The 23,134-nt window shown below is 33.0% G+C and overlaps 1 protein-coding gene across 2 annotated transcripts in view; it reads left to right on the top strand.

Annotated features, from left to right (window-relative positions):
* Positions 1 to 22,873, top strand: part of LOC145693621 (interleukin-1 receptor accessory protein-like 1) — a 321,166-nt gene extending 298,293 nt beyond the window's left edge. The window contains exons 7-9 of one of the 2 annotated variants that reach the window (XM_081769776.1): positions 3,011 to 3,145; positions 5,958 to 6,115; positions 13,744 to 22,873. In XM_081769776.1, the coding sequence (XP_081625902.1) occupies positions 3,011 to 3,145; positions 5,958 to 6,115; positions 13,744 to 13,968 (518 nt within the window). In that variant the 3' untranslated portion in view covers positions 13,969 to 22,873. The remainder of the gene's footprint in view (positions 1 to 3,010; positions 3,146 to 5,957; positions 6,116 to 13,743) is intronic. The other variant, XM_081769777.1, reaches the window with a different exon arrangement.
* Positions 22,874 to 23,134: the final 261 nt, after the last annotated feature.

Genomic DNA, 23,134 nt, shown 5'->3' with positions numbered 1-23,134 from the left:
TTTTAAAGAGTTTGGATATCGGAATTCTGTTGCAAAGTTTGAGTAACTAGTAAATTCAATTCGTGGAATTATTTCTCTACGAAATTCTTGTGAAATAGTTGCACATACTAATATTTCGTGTTTATTATTTTTATTTTAGTTTTATTTATTTTGCGTCTAATATAACTTGAGACCTTTAGTGGCGATTGAACAATTTATAAAATAATTATTTTGAATCATATTACTACAGTATAGCTCCAAACTAGAGTTAAATAAAATTTGAATAATTTTGTATCAGAATCTTCCAAACATGTATTCTTTCGAATTATCTTGGTTTGCACCTCTGGTGCATGGGGTCCCTGGTTCGAACCCAGCTTGCGCCAAGTGAACTTGGAGGTGGACAAACACCGCGTGCGTAGGTTTTCTCGGAATTCTCCCGTTTCTCCCCACTTTCTTCAGCCCATCATTTCATTAATTTCTGATCATCACCATATCCTTTAGCGTAACCGGCATAATCATACAACGTAAAACTTTTTAAAATCTTGGAAAAGTAATGAAACAAGTTGCAATAAACTTGTTTACTCAAATAAACATATAACTGTTCAAAATAGTTATTCAAATGTGTCACTCAAAATAATCATTCAAATAAGTGTAGGGAATTCAAAATAACTATTCACATAAACTTGTAACTATTCACAATAATTATTCAAATAAACGTATAATTCTACATAAAGTTTTGAAATACAATTATAATGATTTACAATAATGTATAATTAATCAAATAATTATTCGAATACCGAATATTGGAAAATTTTAACAGTACTACCACATACCTTAATGGCATATGATGTTTAGTTATAAATAGCTATCGTTGTTACGAAAGGGTGTAATTCGACTTTAGGCTGTAATAATTTGTAATGAGCAAAATAATGTCTGTAGATTTATTCTGGTTTTCCCTATTTTCTCACATTTTTTTTTTATTTCACCTTTTACTCACCTGCAAACATGATTTGGATAACAGGAAACTCTGGTTGATATAGTTGTGGAAATTGAAGGGTAATAATATAACAATTATTGTATGTTTCACAAACGGCGAGAAGTTGTTGAAGTATTGGTATTAGCTGTGTATTTTCCCAACATAACATTCATTGGACCAGCTGCATGACGCTTAAGGTTAGTGTAAAGGGACAAGTTTTGCCAGTAGATGTCACTACAGTCTTCGTATCTTTTCCATGTATTTTTTACCATTCACGAAAATTTACAATTTCTCTTACAAATTTCAACCTAGAGACTTCATTTTTTAAAAAGAGAAGGAACTTCATAACCTATTAAAGGAAACAATCCATGTCGATTTTTTATTTAGAATTTTCTTCATTGTTGAAACAGTTCCATTGTTAAAAGTTTGGATATCTTTTTCAACAATCAAGCCATTTCAACAATGAAGAAAATTCCAAATAAAAAATCGGCACGGATTATTGCCTTCGATAGATTTTGAAGTTCCTTTTATAAAAAATTGAAGTCTGTAGGTTGAAATTTGTAAGAGCAATAGTGAATTTTCCTGAAAGGCAAAAAGTACATGGGAGAGATACGAAGACCGTAGTGCCATCTACCGCCAAAACTTGTCCCTGTAAACCAACCTTAATGGAAGAGTCAAGTCATATTGTGAGTTCTGCTGTCAACTGAAGTGTAAGGTCCCAAAAAGTCATATTTGTGGTTCCAAACAATGTCTACTGGATAGTGAAAGTATAGACCAGTTTCATTGCTTTATTTATCTATTCACGTAGGCCTATCCTTTCAGGTTTCTTCTTTCGGAAATTTAATCAAGAAATCGTGATTTTCTGTTTCATGATAATATTTATGGGTCAGCACAAAACATAACCATGATAACTTACATATGTAGACCCGCACATCATATGTATGAAATGTTTGTTTAAGGTATCCAAAATCGAAATTTGGAGGGAATCTGGAATCTCCGTGAGTACACCTCTGGAGCAAAGCACAATATTATTTTAAAAGAGTTATGAAGTTGAAGGGGATCCGTGTGTGTGCCTTTATGTAATGAAGGACATTTCTTCGAAACCCACCGGAAATAGGAAAGGGCGCCGATTTCTCTGTAAATTTGGGGGCATTCAGATGCAGAAGGTATATATATGAGGATTTTAAGACAAATTGCATTCAAATTATGCCAAATATTGTATATTCAGAAATACAATAGGGGGTACATGAGCTTTTTTAGGGACCCGGCCCCCCAGGATCGGCACCCTTGGAAATAGGTCATAATTGACCCATCCATAATTGACCCATCCAAAGACACGGAGGTAGGAAACAAAAGCCCGATCCTGCTAGAACGTCGTTTACGTGCATTCATTATCTTTACCTTCAGTGTGGAGGAAATAGATGCGGGAAGCTATTTTATTTCATGTCTTAAAAGTATAAAAAGTCTAATACGAACTTATTGAAAGTTAAGCCAGAAGTCCAAAACTCGTGTTTATTGAAGAAAGAAAACCTGGCAATATGGAAATTGAAATGATACTACCACAGGGGATGATAATACCAGATAAACAGGGTATATTTGGCAGTGATAAGCACAATTCAAGCACTTCATAAAACTATCAAGGAGTAACGTCAGTTCAATCATTTTGGGGGAGAGAGGGTTCAAAAATGTCTTCTTAATTTCTTTCTTTTGAATTAGGTTAATTTAATCTCTTCCCTTTACGAATTCATTAAAGCTATTTCTCCCATGTCGTAAATCATATTTTTGATTACAGAAAAGTTCTGTATATCAAAATTCGATTAGAGAAATTAATGCAATGGAGAACTTCATTGTGTGTTAGTTTGTTTTTAAATCAAACATGTCTTCACTCTGAAAAGCTACACCGAAATCCCTAAACAGTTTTGGATTCCTTTATCAACATATATTATTAGAATGATTATAGAACATGTTACGATACTATGTATAAATATGAGAAGTCAATTAATGATGTTTTGTTTATACTTTTTTGTTTGTGTTTTTTTCCCTTGCTGTTGGCAGACAACAAGGAGTTCGATGTCTTTGTGTGCTACGACGGTCAAGACGCGGAGTTTGTCCTGGGAACTGTGGTACCAACGCTGGAGACTTCACACACCTACCAGTGCTTCGCTTACGAACTTCCGGCCGATCGCGTGTGTAAGTAATTACTACTTATTTAATTATTGATTTATTTATATTGTTCCACCTGTAACTTAATAATATATATACAGGATGAACGGTAACTACGTGGACAAAGTTGGACGGATGATAGTACATCTAAAAAGAAACAAAAAAGTTCTAGTGAACATGGGGAAAATTCCGTCCCGTTTAGGAGTGACAGAGTGTCGAAAGCGTGGGAACATGAACTTCAGAGGCCAATAGCTTAAAAACAATACATCGTAGAGAGTGCGGTTAAAAACGTCACTTAGAAAGTCATACCTACTCTATTGACAAATGCATGTTTGAAAACGCAACTATGCGTGCGCACGGGAATCTCCAAAGGAACGGAGGGATTCCCGACATGCTGTAAAGAAAAGAAGTGTCACACGTTGTTAATCCGGTGCGCACACTTGCGCGCCCTTTCCAACGGTACCACTCACATATCCGTATCATACACCTAAACCGGGAAATTAAGGGAAAACCGGAAATTTTCGGAATATTTGCACCCTTCGGGCTGGGGCCCGGGTTCACGTAGGGATTTCAAGAAATACTCAAAGGTCCACACAATCTGTATGTACCATTTCAATCTGATATCTTGAAAACTATGGCCGTGAAAAACTTTTGAAATTTGCCTTAAGAAAAAAAAAAGTCACGCCGCTCTTCCGCCACTTCGTGCCACTAAGTTGACCATTTGGTTCCAAAACGCATCTGAGGTGTTCTTTGGTCCATGCTTGACCTGACCAATAAAAAAACCGAGTTCAATAGGGTTATATGAGCTTAATAAGCGTTTAAACATAACACTACTCCATGGTACAGATTTGTACTAAAGATCCCAAAAGGGTTAATGTATGCTCAATATGTCTTCCCGTGGAATTAATTTCCCTTACGTGACAAGCCACCACTCGAATAATTCTGTTAATGGAGATAAACATGATAAGTTAAATTTAACTTTTTTTTGGCGAAATTGATGCTGGTTAATTAGTGCTATCACACAATGCTTTTCATTTATTTTCTGTGATGCAGTGTTGAGTGGAAATTGAACACTGAATCAAAATGTTCTATACAGCACCAAAATGATGCAAGTCAGCATCGTACAGGTTCAATCTTTAGTTTGAAAGCGCCGTAGATACAGTATTTGGTCTAAAATGTGGTCGTGTTTAATTAGCATTATGCATTATAAGATTAGAGTTCTAACCTAATTGAATAGCGATCTTAAAGTACTGTTACTGTTTGTAACTTGTGTACTAACAATTGTATGATTGTTTTCGTTGTGTATGCGTCACGTTTAATTTGCTTCTGATATTACGTACGTTTGGCTTTAGTTTTATTATTTTATGTAGTTAAATGGGTAATATCATATGTAGTTCATCATGTTAAACGTAGCGCGACAATAGACAGACAAGAAAAGTGTTATTGATACTATTTGTCCAAGCTAAAATGTCTTATATTTGTTATAATATACACTATCTCATAACAACAGATAATTTATGTATATATACTGTTCCATTCTTCCGCATGCACATGCATTATCATTCGGTTCTACGAAGTGGTCGGCGGATATGTCACTCACGCCGTAACTTCTGTGAAAATCGTGTCACGTGGGGACTTTCATGTGTTTAATAAACGCTGAAACTGAAATCAGATAATGTCACTTTCATGATCCTTGCCGCCGCTGATCCATGCTCGCAATCACCCGACATTGGATGAATCCAATTCAAAGACAACATATGCATACAACACACACACTCAATTATAAGCAATTGGAAAGTTGAATTCAAGTGCTCATTATCGTAAATATTCGGCCATAGTGGCAGATTTTATTGTTTGGAATTCGAAAAGCTTCTACACACTACATGTTCTTCGCGGGAACGCGGTGACTCAATGGTGGAGCGCTTACCTTTGATGTAAGAGTCCCTGGTTCGATTTCAGGGCATGAGCGTTTATGAAGGACACTATCTTGTCCGTGAAAATGTCCGTTCTTGTCCCACCAACTTCTTCCTTAGTACTTAGTAATATAGTTCGTGTTGTCGATTATGTTCCCATTCAGAAATAATTCGAGTCATAGACTTAGAGAATGAATATTGGTCTAGTTTACTTAAGAGTATTTTGTAATTTCTAGAAAATTATTTAGATAAATTGTGTTATCATTTTCAATATTTTTTAAAAATAGAAATTGAACAAATATGTTTATAACGAGAGTGACAAGAACTCACAAAATTAATTTCAATTGGTAGAGCATGTTCTAGTGAAATAACACATTTAAAATTTACATCTCTACCTTATAATCTCGAAAAGAAACATGGCGAATTAAAATCTGGTTTATTTCGTGATTAATAGAATTTGTAACATAACCAAACATCGAAAGTAATAGAATGTGACAAAGAGACACAAAAGTTAAACATGTAAGATAAAGAAACTGGGTCCAAAAATATGACCAAACGTTTTCGCAGTGACTCAGATTCAATGTGCTTTGTGTAAGCAGATTTTTGTCTGAAATATTTTGTCACTGTTTCGCTTCTGGAATTCATTAGCATCCTGCTAGTATATTGTTGTCAAATATGTAAATACTTTTCCCTTCTTTTCTTACGCCTTTTCTTTTCCGTAATAGTTCAATGTTTCTCCAGCATGACTGTAAGAGTAAGTCATGTTTGTGGTATTGTATTAAAATTTGTGTTTAGTATCATCAGCATTACTTCTCACGCTACCTCTAGTAAGATTTGTGTACATTGTATTGATACGTATTTATTATGTATATATAAATGCTTTGGTAGTGATCATATATTTTAATTTCAACAATTTGTTTCCACAGGGCCTTCCAGAATATGTACGACAATTCTTCGGAGCCGCAGGTTGATGTATGTGCTGTCCCCGTCAGCGGTCAAAAACAACTGGACAACGGCTACTCTGTGCACGACGGTGGAGGACTTGCTGCGATTACACAACCGAATCATTTGCGTAATTACCCAGGTAACTTTTAGCTTAAAGCCACCGAGATTTGTTTTCCGACAGTGCTTGAAGTTTCGTAACAATTACGTACGTACAAGCAGAAAATGTATCAATCAGATGGGAATTTAAGTTATACCATTATTTTTGAAACATAAGGGTTATTCAAATTATATACTGTATACACACTTTAAAAATATGTTAAACGTGCGATAGGACAAAGATGCCCAATTGAATATATCTTACAAGTTCGCTTGATTTAATCCCTCTAGATTTTTTCTTTTGGGTACCGTCAAGAACGTACAGTAAGAATCTACAGTCTTTAGTGGAACTACGCCATAAAATTGAAGTGGCTGTGCCTACTCTGGAAGATGTCACCAGGAATGTAGAATCCCCTTCGGAGGCTGGTAATTTGAATTATTGTACTTGCAATAAGAAGCTATGTTTGTGTAGTCATTTCTCCCTTTGTATTGCTGTAATACTCACTATATTACAGCAGCTATCTTACTTTAAAGTGTGTACTAATTTTTTGAACAGTCCAGTACATTTGTATTTATGAAATGAAGGGTGCAGGGGAAAAACCAACTGAGTCAAAAAAATCAAAAAATAAGGTTATGTTGGTAACAGGTAGTGCATAGCTTATATTTTAACATGCCGAAACATGCAGGCAAACAGGCAACTCTGTCAAGAGATATAGCAGTCGAAAGGAATGTCATGCAGGGGAAGAAACAACTGCGTCAAGTTGGTACACGCTAAGAAACAACTCAGTCCGCTAAATGCAGACGACTAACGCATGCGCGAACATCTGAGGTCTCTCATTTTGAGGTTTTGTTGTGCACTGTGCTGTGTTGTGAGCTTACTGTGTGTTTTTTTACTTGTGATTTAAATGCATACAGTGTGTCAAAATGATTGATGGTGAATTTCAAAGTGATGTTAGTGATTGTGAACATTCAACTCCACTGAGTGAATGTAAATCTACAAAGAAACGTAGAAAGACTGGTAGAATAACTGATATCATGAAGAAGTTAAGAGCATCATCTTATGAAACTGGAATTTACTGTCGTTGTAAAAGGTACGAGTGCTTTAAAAATGTCAGTATTGAGGAAAGAAAATCTTTGATAAAACAATTCAACGAAATAGGAGCTCAAGTAGGAACTGATGGTCAAAGTAGCTACCTTGCTGGCCTGATTTCAGTACTGCCTGTTGCTCAAAGGAGGCCTAGGAAGTGTGAAGATGAAGCTAGGCAAAATGGTAGTTCTTTTGCCTACAAAGTTAGGGTCGTACGGGAAGGCTCCGCTGTCGAAGTCCCAGTTTGTTTCAAGGGATTTCAATCCATTTTTGGAGTCAAACCTTTTAAGTTGCACACTATAAAACGGTCTTTAATGCTAACAGGCCAGGCCCCTAAAGACCATAGAGGGAAACACGCAAACAGACCACATAACATTTCCCAGGACACACGTAAATTGGCAATTGATTTTTTAGGATCATTAAAAGGTCGCCAGGCTCACTACAGTTTAAATGACTCCAAGAAAGTATATTTGTCTAAAGATTTAAATGTTAAGGTCTTGCTAGGAATGTTTTTGAATAAATATCCGGGTCTTGAGATGTCTTATGAAAGTTTTCGTCAGATATTTGTTTCTGAATTTAATATTGGATTCGGGTATCCTCGCACTGATACCTGTTCTTGGTGTGATGAGCAAAAAGCCAAATTAACTAACATTGATAGGAAAATAACAGCCAGTGGAAATAATGATGAAAAACTAGCACTACTAAAAAACAGGGAAAAACTGTTAACGGAGAAAGCTCTTCACTTGAAACAAGCCGAATGGTTTTACAAGCTAAAAAATAAAGCTAAGCAAGAATCTAGAAAATCTAATGAAGTGGAAGCTATATGTATTGATTTTGGAAGAAACCTTCCAACCCCAAACATACCAACTGGTGAAGTGTACTTCAGACGCCAACTTACATTTTACATTTTTAACGTGCATGTACTGTCGAATGATGTTTCTGTGATGTACACATATGACGAAACTACTGCGAAAAAAGGTGCGGATGATGTTGCGTCGATGCTTAGCCACTTCTTTGACTTTTATTTAAGCAAATCTGTCAAGACACTATATATATTTGCAGACTCATGTGGTGGACAGAATAAAAACCACACCATTATTAAGTTCTTGCACTACGTTACTGTTATGCAAAATAAGTTTGACACTGTTGTTGTAACATTTCCTGTACGAGGCCACTCATACATGGAGACTGACAAAAGTATGGGTCTTATATCAAAAACTGCAAGAGCCGAAACACCAAATGGGTGAAGGACAGTTATTGAGGGATCACGAATGAAGCCAAGCCCTTTTGAAGTCATAAAATGTGAGCAAACCTTATTCAAGGATTGGGGCAACTTTTTTTCTTCTAATTTCTACAAAAAGAAATTTTGTTTTCCTGTCAGACCTGTGAAGCAACTGCGATTCACTAAATCAAAATCTCTATCAGTTGAGCATAGGAACACCTACAACGGAGCATTTTACACGTCTAACGTAAGGCAAACCGATGTTGAAATAGAAAAAGAGAAGAAGAAGAGAGGAAGAAAAAATGTACTCCCCGTCGAAGTTTTGACTGTACCAGCCCCAAAGTACGTAGCTCCAATAGCCTTGACAAAAGAGAAGTGCAATGATCTTAAAGTTCTAATGAAATTCTGTGAGGAGGATGGTTCAAAGGAATTTTATGAGAGTCTCCTTGCTGCCAATGAAACTGCCGCGATCTTTCCAGATGTTGATGTCCCAGATGCAGAACCCGGTTTTTAAAAGGATGGATAATAATCTTTTTACCTAGTGATTAGTTCTTGCACTGCTCTTACTTTAAAATAAAATTATAGATGACTTGTGGCCGAATAGTTTTACATTAATTTTCAATGAATATTAACAACAAACCATAATCAAATCATAACTTGTCGCAATTCACAAAAGTAATGAAACGTAACAATACCCTTACAATAATCAAAGTTCATATAACAACAATAGCTTTAGCAAAAACAGCTATTATAAATTTGGTTCATTTACAGAGGATAACTACTGTATTATGTGTGTGTGTTTTGCAGCATGCTAGAAACAAAGCGCTAAATTCAAGAATTTTAGTAACTATGGGAGCAGTTTTATTTTTAGTTTCATCAAGTAGAAACTTTTACGTGTAATGCTGTATCTTATTCTTTTTTGTATGTTCAATCTTTAAAAAGGCTTTAAAAGCATAATCTCATTTACAATTTATAAATATACAGGGGAAAAAACAACTCAGTCCCTGTTTACTAATATAAAAGCAATCATACCTATGTTGTTAATATATTTTATGCAGTAATTATTTAAAAACATAATAACAATGAACCAACATGGAAAAAGGAACCATAACCATTTTCGTAAAAATTCTGTGTTTTATGTGAAAACGTTTTAAACTTTGTTTTTGCTCTCCTGTAAAATTTCAGTTTTGCGACTCAGTTGGGTTTTCCCCTGTGCCCTTCAAATGCAATATAGCAATCAACCCTCATCCAAGAACCTTGTCTGAAATCCTGACTGTTTATTTTCAAGTCAATATTTATTACGCAGACCCAATTAACAATCATCTGTTTATAAAATAAAATGTGAGTAAGTAGGCAAGATATTTCAAATATGTGTGAAGGAAAACATGATGGGAATACAGAAAAAGAACTTTTAAGTCTATGAAAGCGCTTTAAAAAAAATGCAACGTTGTTTCATAGAAACTGATTCAAGTATTTACATGAGTCTAAAATGATTTTAAAGACTACATGGTTTTAACTATCAATTTTTGAAGGAGAATTTAATAGACGTGGTATTAGTTAAACACAGGGACGTACTCAGAGGGTGAGTCCTGGGGGTCCGGACCCTCCCCCCCGAAATTTCTACTTGTGTAAATATAGCCTAATTTTAGGGGCAATTTTAGGAATTATAATATAAAATACCCTCATATTGAGTTTGGACCCCTCCCGAAATATATTCCAGCATAGACACCGGATTAAACATCAAATGAGAGACTTACAGAGCGTTCAGACATAAAACCAATAAACGTTGGGAAATGATTTCCTACTAACTAACTAACTAACTCTATGGCCTATGGAACCCGGAGGTTCAATGCCGCGTTTACAAAAGCTCTCCACTGACTTCTATCCTTAGCCAATTGGATCCAGTTTCTACTTTGTATTCCAATCTCTGCGAGATCAATGATTTCCTACACAAAAATATAAAAGCATGTACAGGGTGGACCATTTATTTTGAAACAGCGTTGTAACTTTCAAACAAAAATTCTTGAGCGAGCCCAGACTTCAACGGTTGTACAGCAGTTCAAGGCTTCTGTGTGGATTAAAACCAATTAGAAGTAAATTCTTTAGTAAAATTCTTGAACGAAGCCAGAGTTCAATGGTTGTAGAGGGGTTCAGGGCTTTTAGAAAAATTAAAGCCAATTAGAAGTAAATTCTTTAGTAAATTGAGCTAATAGGTTGAGATCACAACCGTCATGGGTGCTCAATATATGGACAGAGGGATTGTCCAATCACAGCAGGGGTCTGTGGTACAGCTCACGTGGTCCGAGTGGAGAGCACCGACTTCGAGAGTTAGAGAGTGGGTGGCTTGTCTGGGAAACGAACTGGGTGGCGTAGTGGTTAACGCATCGGCACGGTATGCTGGAAGTCCCGGGTTCGAGTGTCGGTCCAGTCAGTCACTTTTTCACTCTTTGTACGTTATTGAATTCACATCTATAGAGGATATGGTGTGTTTAAAAAAAATCAGTTGTTTCCTCTTTCATTAATGTCTATACAAACAGTGAACATTTTTATATTAATTTCGAGTATAAGACACACCTGAATTTTGGAGGCAATTTTTTCGAAGAAAAAAAAGTATGTCTTATAGTCCGTAAAATACGTAATACATTTACATTCACTTTTTATATTTTGGTTGGATGCTAGATTGATACAAGTGTGCCGGTGCTGTGCCATCAGTTGTAGCTCAGAATACTCATTAAATGAACGCAACAATTTGGGGATGAAACTGATGCACAACACGGTACTTAACTGTAAAATTGTGGTTGAATTTAAATAAAATTCAAATTTTTCTAATTTTGAAAAATGACTAGTTGTGGGAAATAGGTGAGAGAGAGAAAGAATATAATTAAGAAATAAAGGAAGAGCACTAGCCTGACATTCCGTTATGACTGGTGTCGCCCTGGTCATCTAAGTGATGAAAGGTTTTCCCTGGAGGAGCCTGGATGTTCTGGAATTAGCCAACAACTGGAACTTAATCCTGCTGGACTGCTAGGGGCGTCGAGTTCTCTCTGTGATACGTCTCTGCGATGATACTCTTCTACGCCTTCATGCCACAACTCTGCGGTCAAACTCAAAACTTATCTGCGGCGATGAACCGGCAGAATAATATTCTTGGGACATGGAGCTGGTTGTTCTCCAACGGTGCGATCCTCTTCTCTCGTCGATCCTGTACCTAACCTAACCGCGTGTCGAATACCCCCTGTTGATGTGTCCTCCTTGGTTTTGTGTGGCTGAAGAATGATGACTTAGGAGTTCAATGAATGGGGAAGTATCAGGCTATGCTTGGAGGTATGCGGAAAGGCAATGAGGAAACTAATAGAGTTTATTAACAAACGTGTGTTTACAAAAGCTGTCTGAGAATGTACAATCTTAATAAAAGTTTTCTTCCAATGAATTTTAAAAAGAGTTCATAGTTCTGTCGCTGATAAATGCAATTTAACAAAATAATAGAATTTAGCGAATTAAGTTAGGGGTTTACACAATTATTTCATGATCACTTCACATCTAATTCACAGCTACTTCACACAAGCACAAAAAAGTTGGTCGTGTCACTGATAGTTGAATTGCTAAGAGAAGTTTCTTTTTTCCTGTGTTTCTTTTTACCATATCGTCAGACGGCAACCCACATAAATAATTCCCTTGTTTACAGTAGGTTGATTATTTGGAGTTTAATATCCTTACATTGCGTGTTCAACCTTTAAGTAGACGCGCCACATTTCGTAACGTAAGTAGGCGCGTGGGGGTAACAGATTAATTATTTATTAATTATTCATAAATTATTTTGCATTGCTTAGCTATTAATGGCACTTTTCATGATTTATTTTCCAAGAGTAATTCTTGAGTGATTAACGAAATTTGAAATTTTAATAGTTTGTCGTCCAGAAATAAAGATGTAAATACGTAGCTTCACAGCTTGGTTCATACAGATAAGATAAAACTGATATACCAAAGTATTATTATTTTGGAAATATAAACATGTGGTAATTATTAACTCCGCACGTACGGATGAGTTTTGAAAGTAGGTTGAATTTTGTATCTGGATATGGGTTTAAAAGGGTAATTTTACAGAAAGTTGTTACTGAAATATGAGAGTTTTTCAGTTTGTTTTTCAATTTTTTCAGTTAATTTCATATTACGTTTGTAGTAGAAACCTACTAATATATTACTTTTATCAGTTGTTATTGTAGTAAGTAGTAGTAATAGCTATTGTAAGAAATTGAGATCATATTTTCATTATAGCTGTTACGGAACTACTTCAATAATCAAAACACAGGTGTTTTATGAAAGAACATTGCATTTAATAACGTAAGAAGCACTACAAATAAAATAAACAGTCAAGGCGAGTACTCGTACTTGAGTAGTGTTTAAAAGTGATATATGTACGCAGGAATTCTCTTCTTCGCTTTTCCAAGGTAACATCACATAAAGTTTACAAAGTTTTAGTTAGTTGGCGAGAGTGTTATACATTAATGTCTTATTAAAGACATTTTGCTAAGAGGCTGTGTTATTTCAAGCGTGAAATACTAAAGCAAACTTAACATGAACCAGATAATTATGAGTACAAAATCGCGGTTCACTTGAAATTGTATAAATTTTGCACCGTGAGAGCCAGTAACAAAAAACAACCCGTGACAGCCAGTTCTGAATCTTGTGTGTGCTCCCCTTTTTTATTTATTTATTTAAACCAAGACCTCGAAACTATTATACAACATATATTCGTTTCAAGAGTTCGGTCTAAGCCCACTTTCCATAAGAACTCTACAGGATCTTTTTCACACATATATGATTAATCTTTGCTGGTGGCATGCCATTTAGACTAAGATAATCCAATTCAAATTACTTTTATTAACCCAGACAAGTATCATAGTTTTAGTTGTTGACTGTCTACAAAAATTGACATGATATCCTTAGAATCCTTGGGCAACTGTCCAATAGAGTCCAGTCCTAAAGTGTCCTTCTTAATGTAAGATATCCTATCTCCAACATTCATGAATAAAGAACAAGGAATAGTTTCATTCGGAGTGAATTATTGTTAGTCATCGTTGCGTAAGTTTTTTTTTTCCTCTTAAGCCTTTTTAAATTTATATTGGGTACACAAATTTAAAAACAGTTGCTCATTTCTTTTCCAAATTAATATTGCGCATAGAAATTTACAATATCTTGTCTTATATATCCCAAGTATGCTAAATTTATGAATTTGCGTGTATGTGAATTTTGAATATTTTTCCCTTTTTTAAAAAATGGGCACAAATTCTCAAATCTGGTTCTCTATATTTTAAATATTAATAAATATCAATTTTGTTAATTTTTTTCTTTCTTTACGCAGGATCTTCCCAAATATGATAGCATAAAGAAGGAACAAGCAGAAAACTTGAAAAAGATGCTTCAGCATGTTCACGTGGTGGAGTGGAGGGAGAATCAGTGTGGCAGGCAACAGAAATTTTGGAGTTCGTTGCGTCTTGGATTGCCACCACGACGATCAGATGGTACATTCATTAAGAAGCCCAAACGCCGTAGTACGTCTCATGAGAGCTTGGAAGTGTTGGTTTAAACACAGTTAATGAAAAAAATCACACAAAAGCTAGAGTTAAGTTTCTTCAATTGAGGAAGCTGTTTTTTTTTTTTTTTTTAAATGGATTTGCGTCTGTACGCTCTGGCTAATCAAGGAAAGAAAAGCGCGTCTTTTTTCTTCTTTTTGTACAGATTGCTTTATTTCTAGTGTACATGTATGTATGCGTTTAGATGAATAAGAAGGCGAGTGTTAATTATTTTAGTGTAAGTGGAAAAAGCTGAATACCATCATTTTGTCATCTTGGACCTATTTCTGTGATGATGAGAAGGGTGGTTCCAAGTTGTAAACTTCTATTTGACAATTCAAAACCAAAACTACAGTAAAAGAACTGTTTACAACATTTGTGAATGCGTTTTGAGGATTGAAAGTATGTACGCCTCCATCTCCCTCTTTCCCGTTGTTTGTGTGTATTTGTGTGTTTTTATTTTGTGAACTCTTGTATGTATGTATATATATATATATATATATATATATATATATGTATGTGTGTGTGGCGCGCGCGCGCTCCATAACTTGCAAACAAAACGTGTGACATTAAACAGTTATGAATTAGATATAGGATCATTATTTTATTAAAAAAAAAACAAACGTTTTAAAAGGAAAAGAAAACATTTATAAAAACTTGAAAGGACACCAGGGTGTACAAAAGATATTAAAATCAAACTTAATTTTCTCTGGATTGTTCTATTTTTGCCTTTTCTTATTTATCTGTAATATATCTGATACAAAGAAAAATGCTTCAAAATCCATGGTGATATAATATCAGTTAACTTAAAATGTGTAACTTAAAATTATTGTTTTTTTTTTTTTTTTTTTTTTTTTTTAATTTAATTTTTACTTGTTACAACTGCACCAATGACAGAAATTGGCGACACAGCTATTTTTTCAATTTTGTCACCAAATATGTGTATGTATATTTAATGTATTGGCGAACCTTGGCGACAAGCTAAAGGTATCCTTCTTAATTACTCTAATCAAAAATATAAATACTAGAAACATGTTAGTTATAATGATAATATCGATATCCCTGTTTTAGAAATTAAAAACGAATAGTTTTAATATACTCCGGAACAAGTATGGTTCTGAGATTCTAAGTTGTAAAGTGAATAGTTGTTAAACTATACAAGATAAATTTGTTCATGAAGTTCCTAAAACTTGACGTCAGTACTATCAGTGCCATGCTGTGGAGAAGGGCGAGCGGGGCGAAAGTCCCGGGACCCTAAGTAAGGGGGCGCAAAATTCGGGAGAAAAAAGAAAATGAAAAAGAGATTAAGGATTACTTGGAATATTACTAGTGTGTACTTAATTTCCTCTTCCTGTTTTAGGAAATGGTTCTATAATGTTACTCATGTTAGGAAAGTGCATGTGCACTCGTATATAAAATGGAAGAAAAAATAATAAACAGTGCTCAAAATCAAGGAAAAGCAGTTGAATCAGTTGAAAATTTTCTTACGCTTCGTACCAACTTGGTGGCACTTCGCGACTAGTCTATCGATCTCACTCATATGAACGGAGACGCCATCGTATACTATCACCCGGCCACTGATTTTCGACGGCACGGCACTGACTCCTATTGCAAACATATTCATTATTGTAGCTAATTAACAACAGTTCCATTACATTTAGCTAATTAACAACAGTTCCATTACATTACACAATAAGTTTCATGTGCTAAATGTGTTTCTTTAGCTAAATACCATCATTTTCATTAGCTGACAAACAAATAACAAATTTCATCAGCTAAATAAATTTCTTTAGCTAAATAACATATATATGTGTAAATAATAATTTCGTTAGCTAAATGACCAATTTCTTTAGGTATATAACAACTTTTCACTAGCTAAGTAACGAGTTTGATTAGCTAAAACTAAAATTTGCAGTACGTATTACAATATACATTTGACCAGGTGCTTGAAAATAAATAAACTTGGAATCCCTTAATGTATTCGTGTATATTGAAAGCTATTTCGAACACGCCAAGCGACGGCAAAGGAGGGAGCGAATTATGTTTTTGTCATTGGGAAATTTATACGTAGGTATATTCCTACCCTCTGCAATTAAAGGATCTAGATTCAGTATATCCTTTTTCGCACACTAGGTCCGATGAGAAACACAAAGTAAAACAAAAATTTCTAAATATAAATATTATATAAAACTTGATTACATATAAAAAAAATTAATTATAACTTTTGTATAATGATATCGGTATTATCGAAAGCAACACTTCGATATGAGTGAAGTAATATCTCAACTTTGATTCTTTTTAAAATCAAATCAAATCTTAAAATCAAAATTTCTTTGCTCTCATTGTACTGCAATTGATACTTGTCCTTTCTGTGCGCACGTGGTGTTCAATGCTGTGCTGCTGGCTTGTGCGTCGGATATTGAAACACGAAATTATTCACTGCAAGTAAATCTCAGTTTTATAAAATTAAATAACACAAAAGAAAACTAAAGAGAATGCTCTCAGTAACCAGAAAGTCCATTACTCAAGTTGACATTCAACTAAAACGATGTGCATGTGTTTATATTCAAATTGGCAACGTGCTAAAAGGGTGGAATATTTATCCTTGCAGAGCGAGAGAAATGAGCCACTATAATTGGCTGAACGTGTTGTTGCCATAGAAACAGTTCTTCTTACCTGATTGTTATGACCACGTGCAGGAAGGAAAAAACAGAGAAAAGCAACTGTCAGAAAGGACATGTTGTAGCAAATGGACTGTAAACGATGAGGATAACTCGAATTTCTTCATGTTCATTTTAATTAAATTTGATTATTCAACATGTTTTATAGCTTAGTCGCTAGAGTTCGCTGACACATTGAAGACTAGCATTGTTTTAATGGAAGACTTTGATTAATTAAAGTGACAAATGTTTTCTAAAATAGTACTTTTTCGTAACTATATAAAAGAAATAAATTGTTTAAAATTTGGTATTTTTATTGATAATACAAGAGTGATATTTTCTTTATAGTGAAGTATCGTATAATTGTAATATTGCAATACTTGGCAAATAAATCCCGAACAATCGGGATATTGAAATAAGTAATTTATAACCAAAGATTTTTAAAATAAAGATTTGACAATTTTTATTTTTTTGGTAATATTTTCTTAATATTAAAAGAATTTTAGCATTCAAAAATGCCAGCTATTAATTTTCATCTTTTTGTGGTTATGTTGTTAGTCATTATTTCTTTTAAGTAATTACAATGATTATTTAACGTTATTCGTTAAGAAGAAAAACATTAAAAGGTTATGAAGCATAATATTCTCCTAATATGAGAAAAACATGCAAAGCTAAATTAAATTATACTAATATTGTATGTAGAGTTCTTGCATGGAGTATTGAGAGCACAATACTTACCATTTTTAAATTTATTTTTATGTTTGTAAGTTTTCAATATTTGCACAAAATTATTTCTTTAGTGCTCACATTTTTTAATAAACAAAATCAAATTTATTGTCTAGGAATAGTAGAAAAAATACTGTAATTTTTGTTGTAACTTTTTTTTTTTTGAAAAATAAATCGCACATCGCATTGTTAGTAAACAAATTGTTTGATATAGAAAATGTTTTGTAATTACAATCTTTTATTTGTGTTTTTTTCTTTTATATGGCAAGTATCAAGCAGGGAGATACCGAATTGTTGAAACGTAAAATATTTTCCAAAAACAAGGATGTTATGATTTTCTTAAACGCACAGTCAATCTGTCCAAATTTGGTGCATATGTAAGGATCACTATAGTTACGAGAAAATTATAAGTAGAAATTTATTGAAATTTTTCTGTGAAGAAAACAATTTATTCAAGTAAAAATTTAGATGGAAACAGCTATAAGTACTTTTTTTTAGTTTTAGTTAAATAATGATCATAACAGAAAGTTTTAACTTGACAAGAATTAATTTTTTCCGTTTATTCTTATAAACAGGTCAAAAACTATTTTCTGCTAAGAGAATGCTATAAACTCTATTTATTCAACTGGAAATGTAGTTCAAAACAAGTACAGTTACCCCTTAGAGTTCTGGATAAATGGTGGTCAGAATATTGTATTTTCGGAAAGTTTACCTCAATAAGAATGATTTGAAACAGTGATAAATTTTATTTATTTAGATAAACAGATCAAAAACAGCTTTCAATTGAGAGAATAGTACAAATATGCTTTCTTATCATTTTGAACTTTCTTTTTCTACAATTCATTTTTGATATATTGTATTGATTTGGTTCAAGAATTACAATTTTAGTCATCAAAGTCCAAGCCAAAATGTATGTAAGTGTTACTTCGATAAACCTTATAGAATACAATGTATTATAAGAAATAAACTATTATTTTATAAAAAAGCTCCATAGAATTATTGTTCTGGCATTTTTGATTTCCATCATAATAAAAACAAGTATTTTGTTATAGTAATTTTTCAACTGCTAAGATCGGTTCTGTCTTAGTCATTACTGTATAATAATATGTGTAAGTCATGAACTTTCGGCGAAAACTTGCCAGAGAAATTAATTATGTCTGTGTATGTGTAATATATTAGTATTTTGTATTTATGTTGAACATGAACACTTGTTTCTGTATGTTTTGTGTTTCTGTATGTTTTGTGTATAAATTGGAAAAATAGTGAACTAACTATCGGGCTTAGTTATAAACGACTAACTTTTCAAAAAACATTTACAAAAGTATTAAATACACAACTCGTTAAGGTAAGCGGAAAGTCTTTTAGGCCTATCACCAATAGATGACAGCATGTATTCCTCTCTATCTTTCCAATCTATTTTGTAACGTGTAACAATACTCACAACTTTGAATAAACTTCAAAAGATAAAATATTCAAATTTTGTGCAAAATACAAATTGAATCAATATCACAGATATGTAATCAAAAAACTGCGTGGGAGTTTTCATGCGATTTTTATAGATTTTCGCAGGTAGATACGAGGAAAAAATACTCAAAAAATTCCACCACGTCAGGTTTTGTTGCAAATATGGGGTGTTTAGCTTCGGCATCTGGCATTGAACGAACAATCTTGTGAGCCTTTTTTGTATTAATAAATTCTTGAAATCAACAATGGATTCTACAATATTGATAAGGAGTGCGACATAAATCAGTGGACATCAGTGAAAGTAACTTATTCGGCTGACAAAATATTATTTTCGCAGACCTCTGTAAATTAAGAATAACCTGTGCACTTTTTGATTAATTTGTTTTAATAATTGTAAAGAGAATTTAAGTTTAATATGCAGGAACATACTTTCAATAATGAAAATCTTACAACAATAAAAGATACAAAATATTACAAAAGTACACAGATTATTCTCAAATTATTGATTCAATTTGGTTTTAGGATGAAGTTTGAATATTACATCTCTTGAGAGTTGATTTAAGTATCGTGAATATTGTCACATCTTACAAAAAATATTGGAAAGATTTTTGGATAAGTGGTTCCATTTGTTGGCGATGTGGCGCCATCTGTAAGATATAATAAGTGGTGCCATCTGTACGCCTTTAAGACCTTTACATTTACCTTAAAAAATCATATTCTTAAAATAACATAGTCCTTTCTATTCTAACTGTTCTAATCGATCGATTAAAAAAAAAAAAAAAAAAAAATCTGTTCCTAAAGGTGAAAATGTATTTCCTCGTTCATAAAATGAGCAGAAGGCATCTTGGATTGTAAAAGTATATTTAAAAAGACAAAGACATCTTACTTTGAATTCCTCGTATTAAATTATAACACAAACTGTTTCAAGGTTTCTCTCGATCTTTTTTGTCTATCTTTTTCCACTGTGTTGCTAACCCTTTGGCGTGATGAAGGGATTTTTCATTCTGGAAAAAGCCCTAATACGAATAAAATACCCTTTTTAAAATGAGAGCTCCTTCGTGATTAAGCATTTAGCGTACGAACTTTTGGCGTGGGAGACCCAGGTTCGATTCCCGGCGGGAGCTCATGTGATTCGGATTCCCCGTTAATCAGTAGGTGCACGTCTCATATAGCCTTGCTGCTTAACGGGACGTTAAACTCAAAATTAACTATTTCAACTCAGAAAACCTATACTATTTCATTTCACACCCTAGTTATGGACAGAAATGCTGAAAGATTTCTCTTGGCATTGCTACATAGAAAACAACTCATTTTCAATACATCAAACATTTGTTGAACATTTTTTTTTTTTTTTTTTAAACCTAGTAGCAGTTTTATTAAGATAAACATTGTAGCACTTTTGTCCTTCGTTGACTAGGAAGTGTGAAACAAAATGATATAGTTTTTAATTTTAAAAAGGGTATTTATTTTATACGAGGGTCATGATGTTAAAAGTTTAGCAGTGCAGCGGAAAAAGACACACCAAGGAAGAGCGAGAGAGTTCTTGAAACAGCAAGTGTAATTCTTTAATACAAAGAAGTTAAGGTAAGTTGTCGGTGCTTTTTAAAAATATTATATATTCATGCTATAGTATCCATTAGCAAATAATAGAATATCTATTTTCAAATTAATTTTTTCCTTTCTTTTTCTTTTTTTCTAAGAAATATTGGCTGACTAACATATTTGTAAGGATCCTTAGTTACCATACTGAGAAAACTCTTACTATTGTGAATTATGTTTTTGATTCTTTGCTACGTATTTCAAGAAATAAGTGTGAAATTTATCCAGAATTTTTTTTTAAATTTCTTGTTCTTGCTCTCGTATTTTGCACACTTTTAAAATCTACTGTATATTAACGACTAGAAAGTCGGGGTACATAAAATACACAGATTTTTAAAATAAAGATTTCTTTTTGTTTGAGTCTTATTTCATTATACAGTTAATTAAAAATACAGTGCTTTTGTTACGATTTTCTTGTAATTTTACAACATAGGACTACTCTTGAATTATCAGTAATGAAATTTATGACAATCGTAATTAATGTAAAGCAGGTATACTGGCCAATATACGGTATTAAATGAGGGAAATTAATACCATCCTTAAAAAAAAAAAAAAAAAAAAAAAGAAAAAAAAAAGAATGTGCAAGGAGCTAAACTAAAGTTGAAATGTTTCTTTAAAAATTGAGGTGAGCAAATAAGTTTTTCTAAATCATTATATATTGAAAAAATACTTACGATTTTAAAGGAAAGTTCCACTTTAATTTTCTACTAATTTTGAATGTTAAAGAGATAATTCGTCCAATCTTAGTATTACGTTGTTTTTTTTTCTTTTTTTTCTTTTAATTGAAGACACTAAACTGAAACATTTCGCTAGTGATGTTTGGTAAAAAGAGCAGAGAAAAAGCATATTTTAATATTGTATTATATCACCTTGGAAGAAGTACGTCCTGCATAATTAGTGTGCTCTTTCGTGATCGTAGTTCTGTAGCAGGTGAGAAAACGATTGAGTATATGTTAGAAAACATATGTTAATTCGGGGATGTAATAATATTGTACAAGGCTCAATCAAACTTAACAGGGTAATATTGACTTAAGAATAAAGATTTTTTAAATCTTTCAAATTGAGCAAAGAATTTTTGGCAACTAGTCAATAATTGTACTAAAAGTATAAATATATATATATATATAATACTAATTCTTACAGACGGCAATAAACGAAAGTCCATTAACAACACAAAAGTATTTATTTTCGTATATGTGTGGATTTTTTTTTTTTTTTTTTTTTTTTTGTTACTTAGTAGCAGTTAAGACTGTGTTAAATCAACAGGACAATGCAGTGACTTTATGGTTTTATTGTGTGTTTGTAATTTGTTACTTTTCCTGGAATTTGAATTCTTGCCACTTCAATAAGTATTAATATAGGGATATATATTTATGTATGCTATATAAGTCATTTTTATGTTGAGATCTTTATAAAAGGTACAGTATTTGTTAGTATTATGTCAAAATAAATTTGATAATCGAACTTTAATTTTGTGTACATAGACAGTGAACTATAGACATTCGTGTTAAAGAAACCATGCTATATATATATCTTTGCTCTTACGTACATAATCTATTATCAGGATATTATGAGAGAAATATAGCCATATTGCGTATTGCATGAGGATTTACACTCATTCGTATAATTTTGTCCAATCTCGTGGGATTTATCGTTTAGTAATTGTTTCGTCATTGGACAATTCTTTCCATTTCACGCGAATAATTTGTAGTCATCTTTGGACAATTCTTTCCGTTTCACGCTATTAATTTGTAGTCATCTTTGGACAAATTTTTCCGTTTCACGCTAATAATTTGAAGACTCATCTTTGGACAATTCTTTCCGTTTCACGCTAATAATTTGTAGACTCATCTTTGGACAATTCTTTCCGTTTTACGCTAATAATTTGTAGACATCTTTGGACAATTCTTTCTGTTTCATGCTAATTATTTGTAGAATTTCAAGTTGAAATAGTAAATTGTCCAACGTATTTTTGTGTACTGTCTTGTGTTCCGGTAACCTACCATAAGCAACTAGATGCAAAAGCCATAAAAAAAAAAAAAAAAAAAGATAAGTTTGAAAAAATTCTAATAGAGCGTTTGTTAGAGAACTGTTTCTTTTTCGAGAGATTGATTTTTGTTTTAATTAAAGAGGGAAATTTGAAACAAATGGCTTTTACGCGTTAACAAATTTAAAATAATCGTACTACTACTTTAAAATTTATCGTTTAATTTCAGATTTTTTTCTGTCTTTTGCAATACCCAAAATATGAAGAACGAGGTCCTACTATTAAAATATTGAATAATAAAGGGTTTTGAATCTGCTATGAAACTGATCGAAAAATAACATTAGAAATCTCGCGAACAATATTAATGTGTCTCCCTAATGATTAGAGAAATGCATATAAATACCAAGTACCATGTTAAGAGAATTTTCTTTTACGTATAATATGCTCCTACCTTGGATTCTTGAATTCAATTAAAATTTTTGTCGTATCAACACGCAGTGACTACACTATCTTATAAAAGCTCCTTTTTAACGTTTTTGTTTTGACCTGCAAAATAGTATCGAAAAGTAAGGAAAACTATTCTTTTCAATAGTTCTAAGCTCAAATTTGCATTCCATTAAGTTCTAGCAAGAGTCATTAATGTAATAAAAAAATCTTATTACATATAGAATAGGCGGGAGTCATTGTACCCGTAAAAATGAAACAATAAATAGTAAAGGGTTATAATACCTTATATACCAAGTA

The sequence above is a fragment of the Thermobia domestica genome, chromosome 8, assembly GCF_964235325.1.
Source record: "Thermobia domestica chromosome 8, izTheDome1.hap1.1, whole genome shotgun sequence".
NCBI classification, from domain to species: domain Eukaryota; kingdom Metazoa; phylum Arthropoda; class Insecta; order Zygentoma; family Lepismatidae; genus Thermobia; species Thermobia domestica.
The sequence above is the reverse complement of the archived record's forward strand: the minus strand, read 5'-3'. Positions and strand labels throughout refer to the sequence as shown.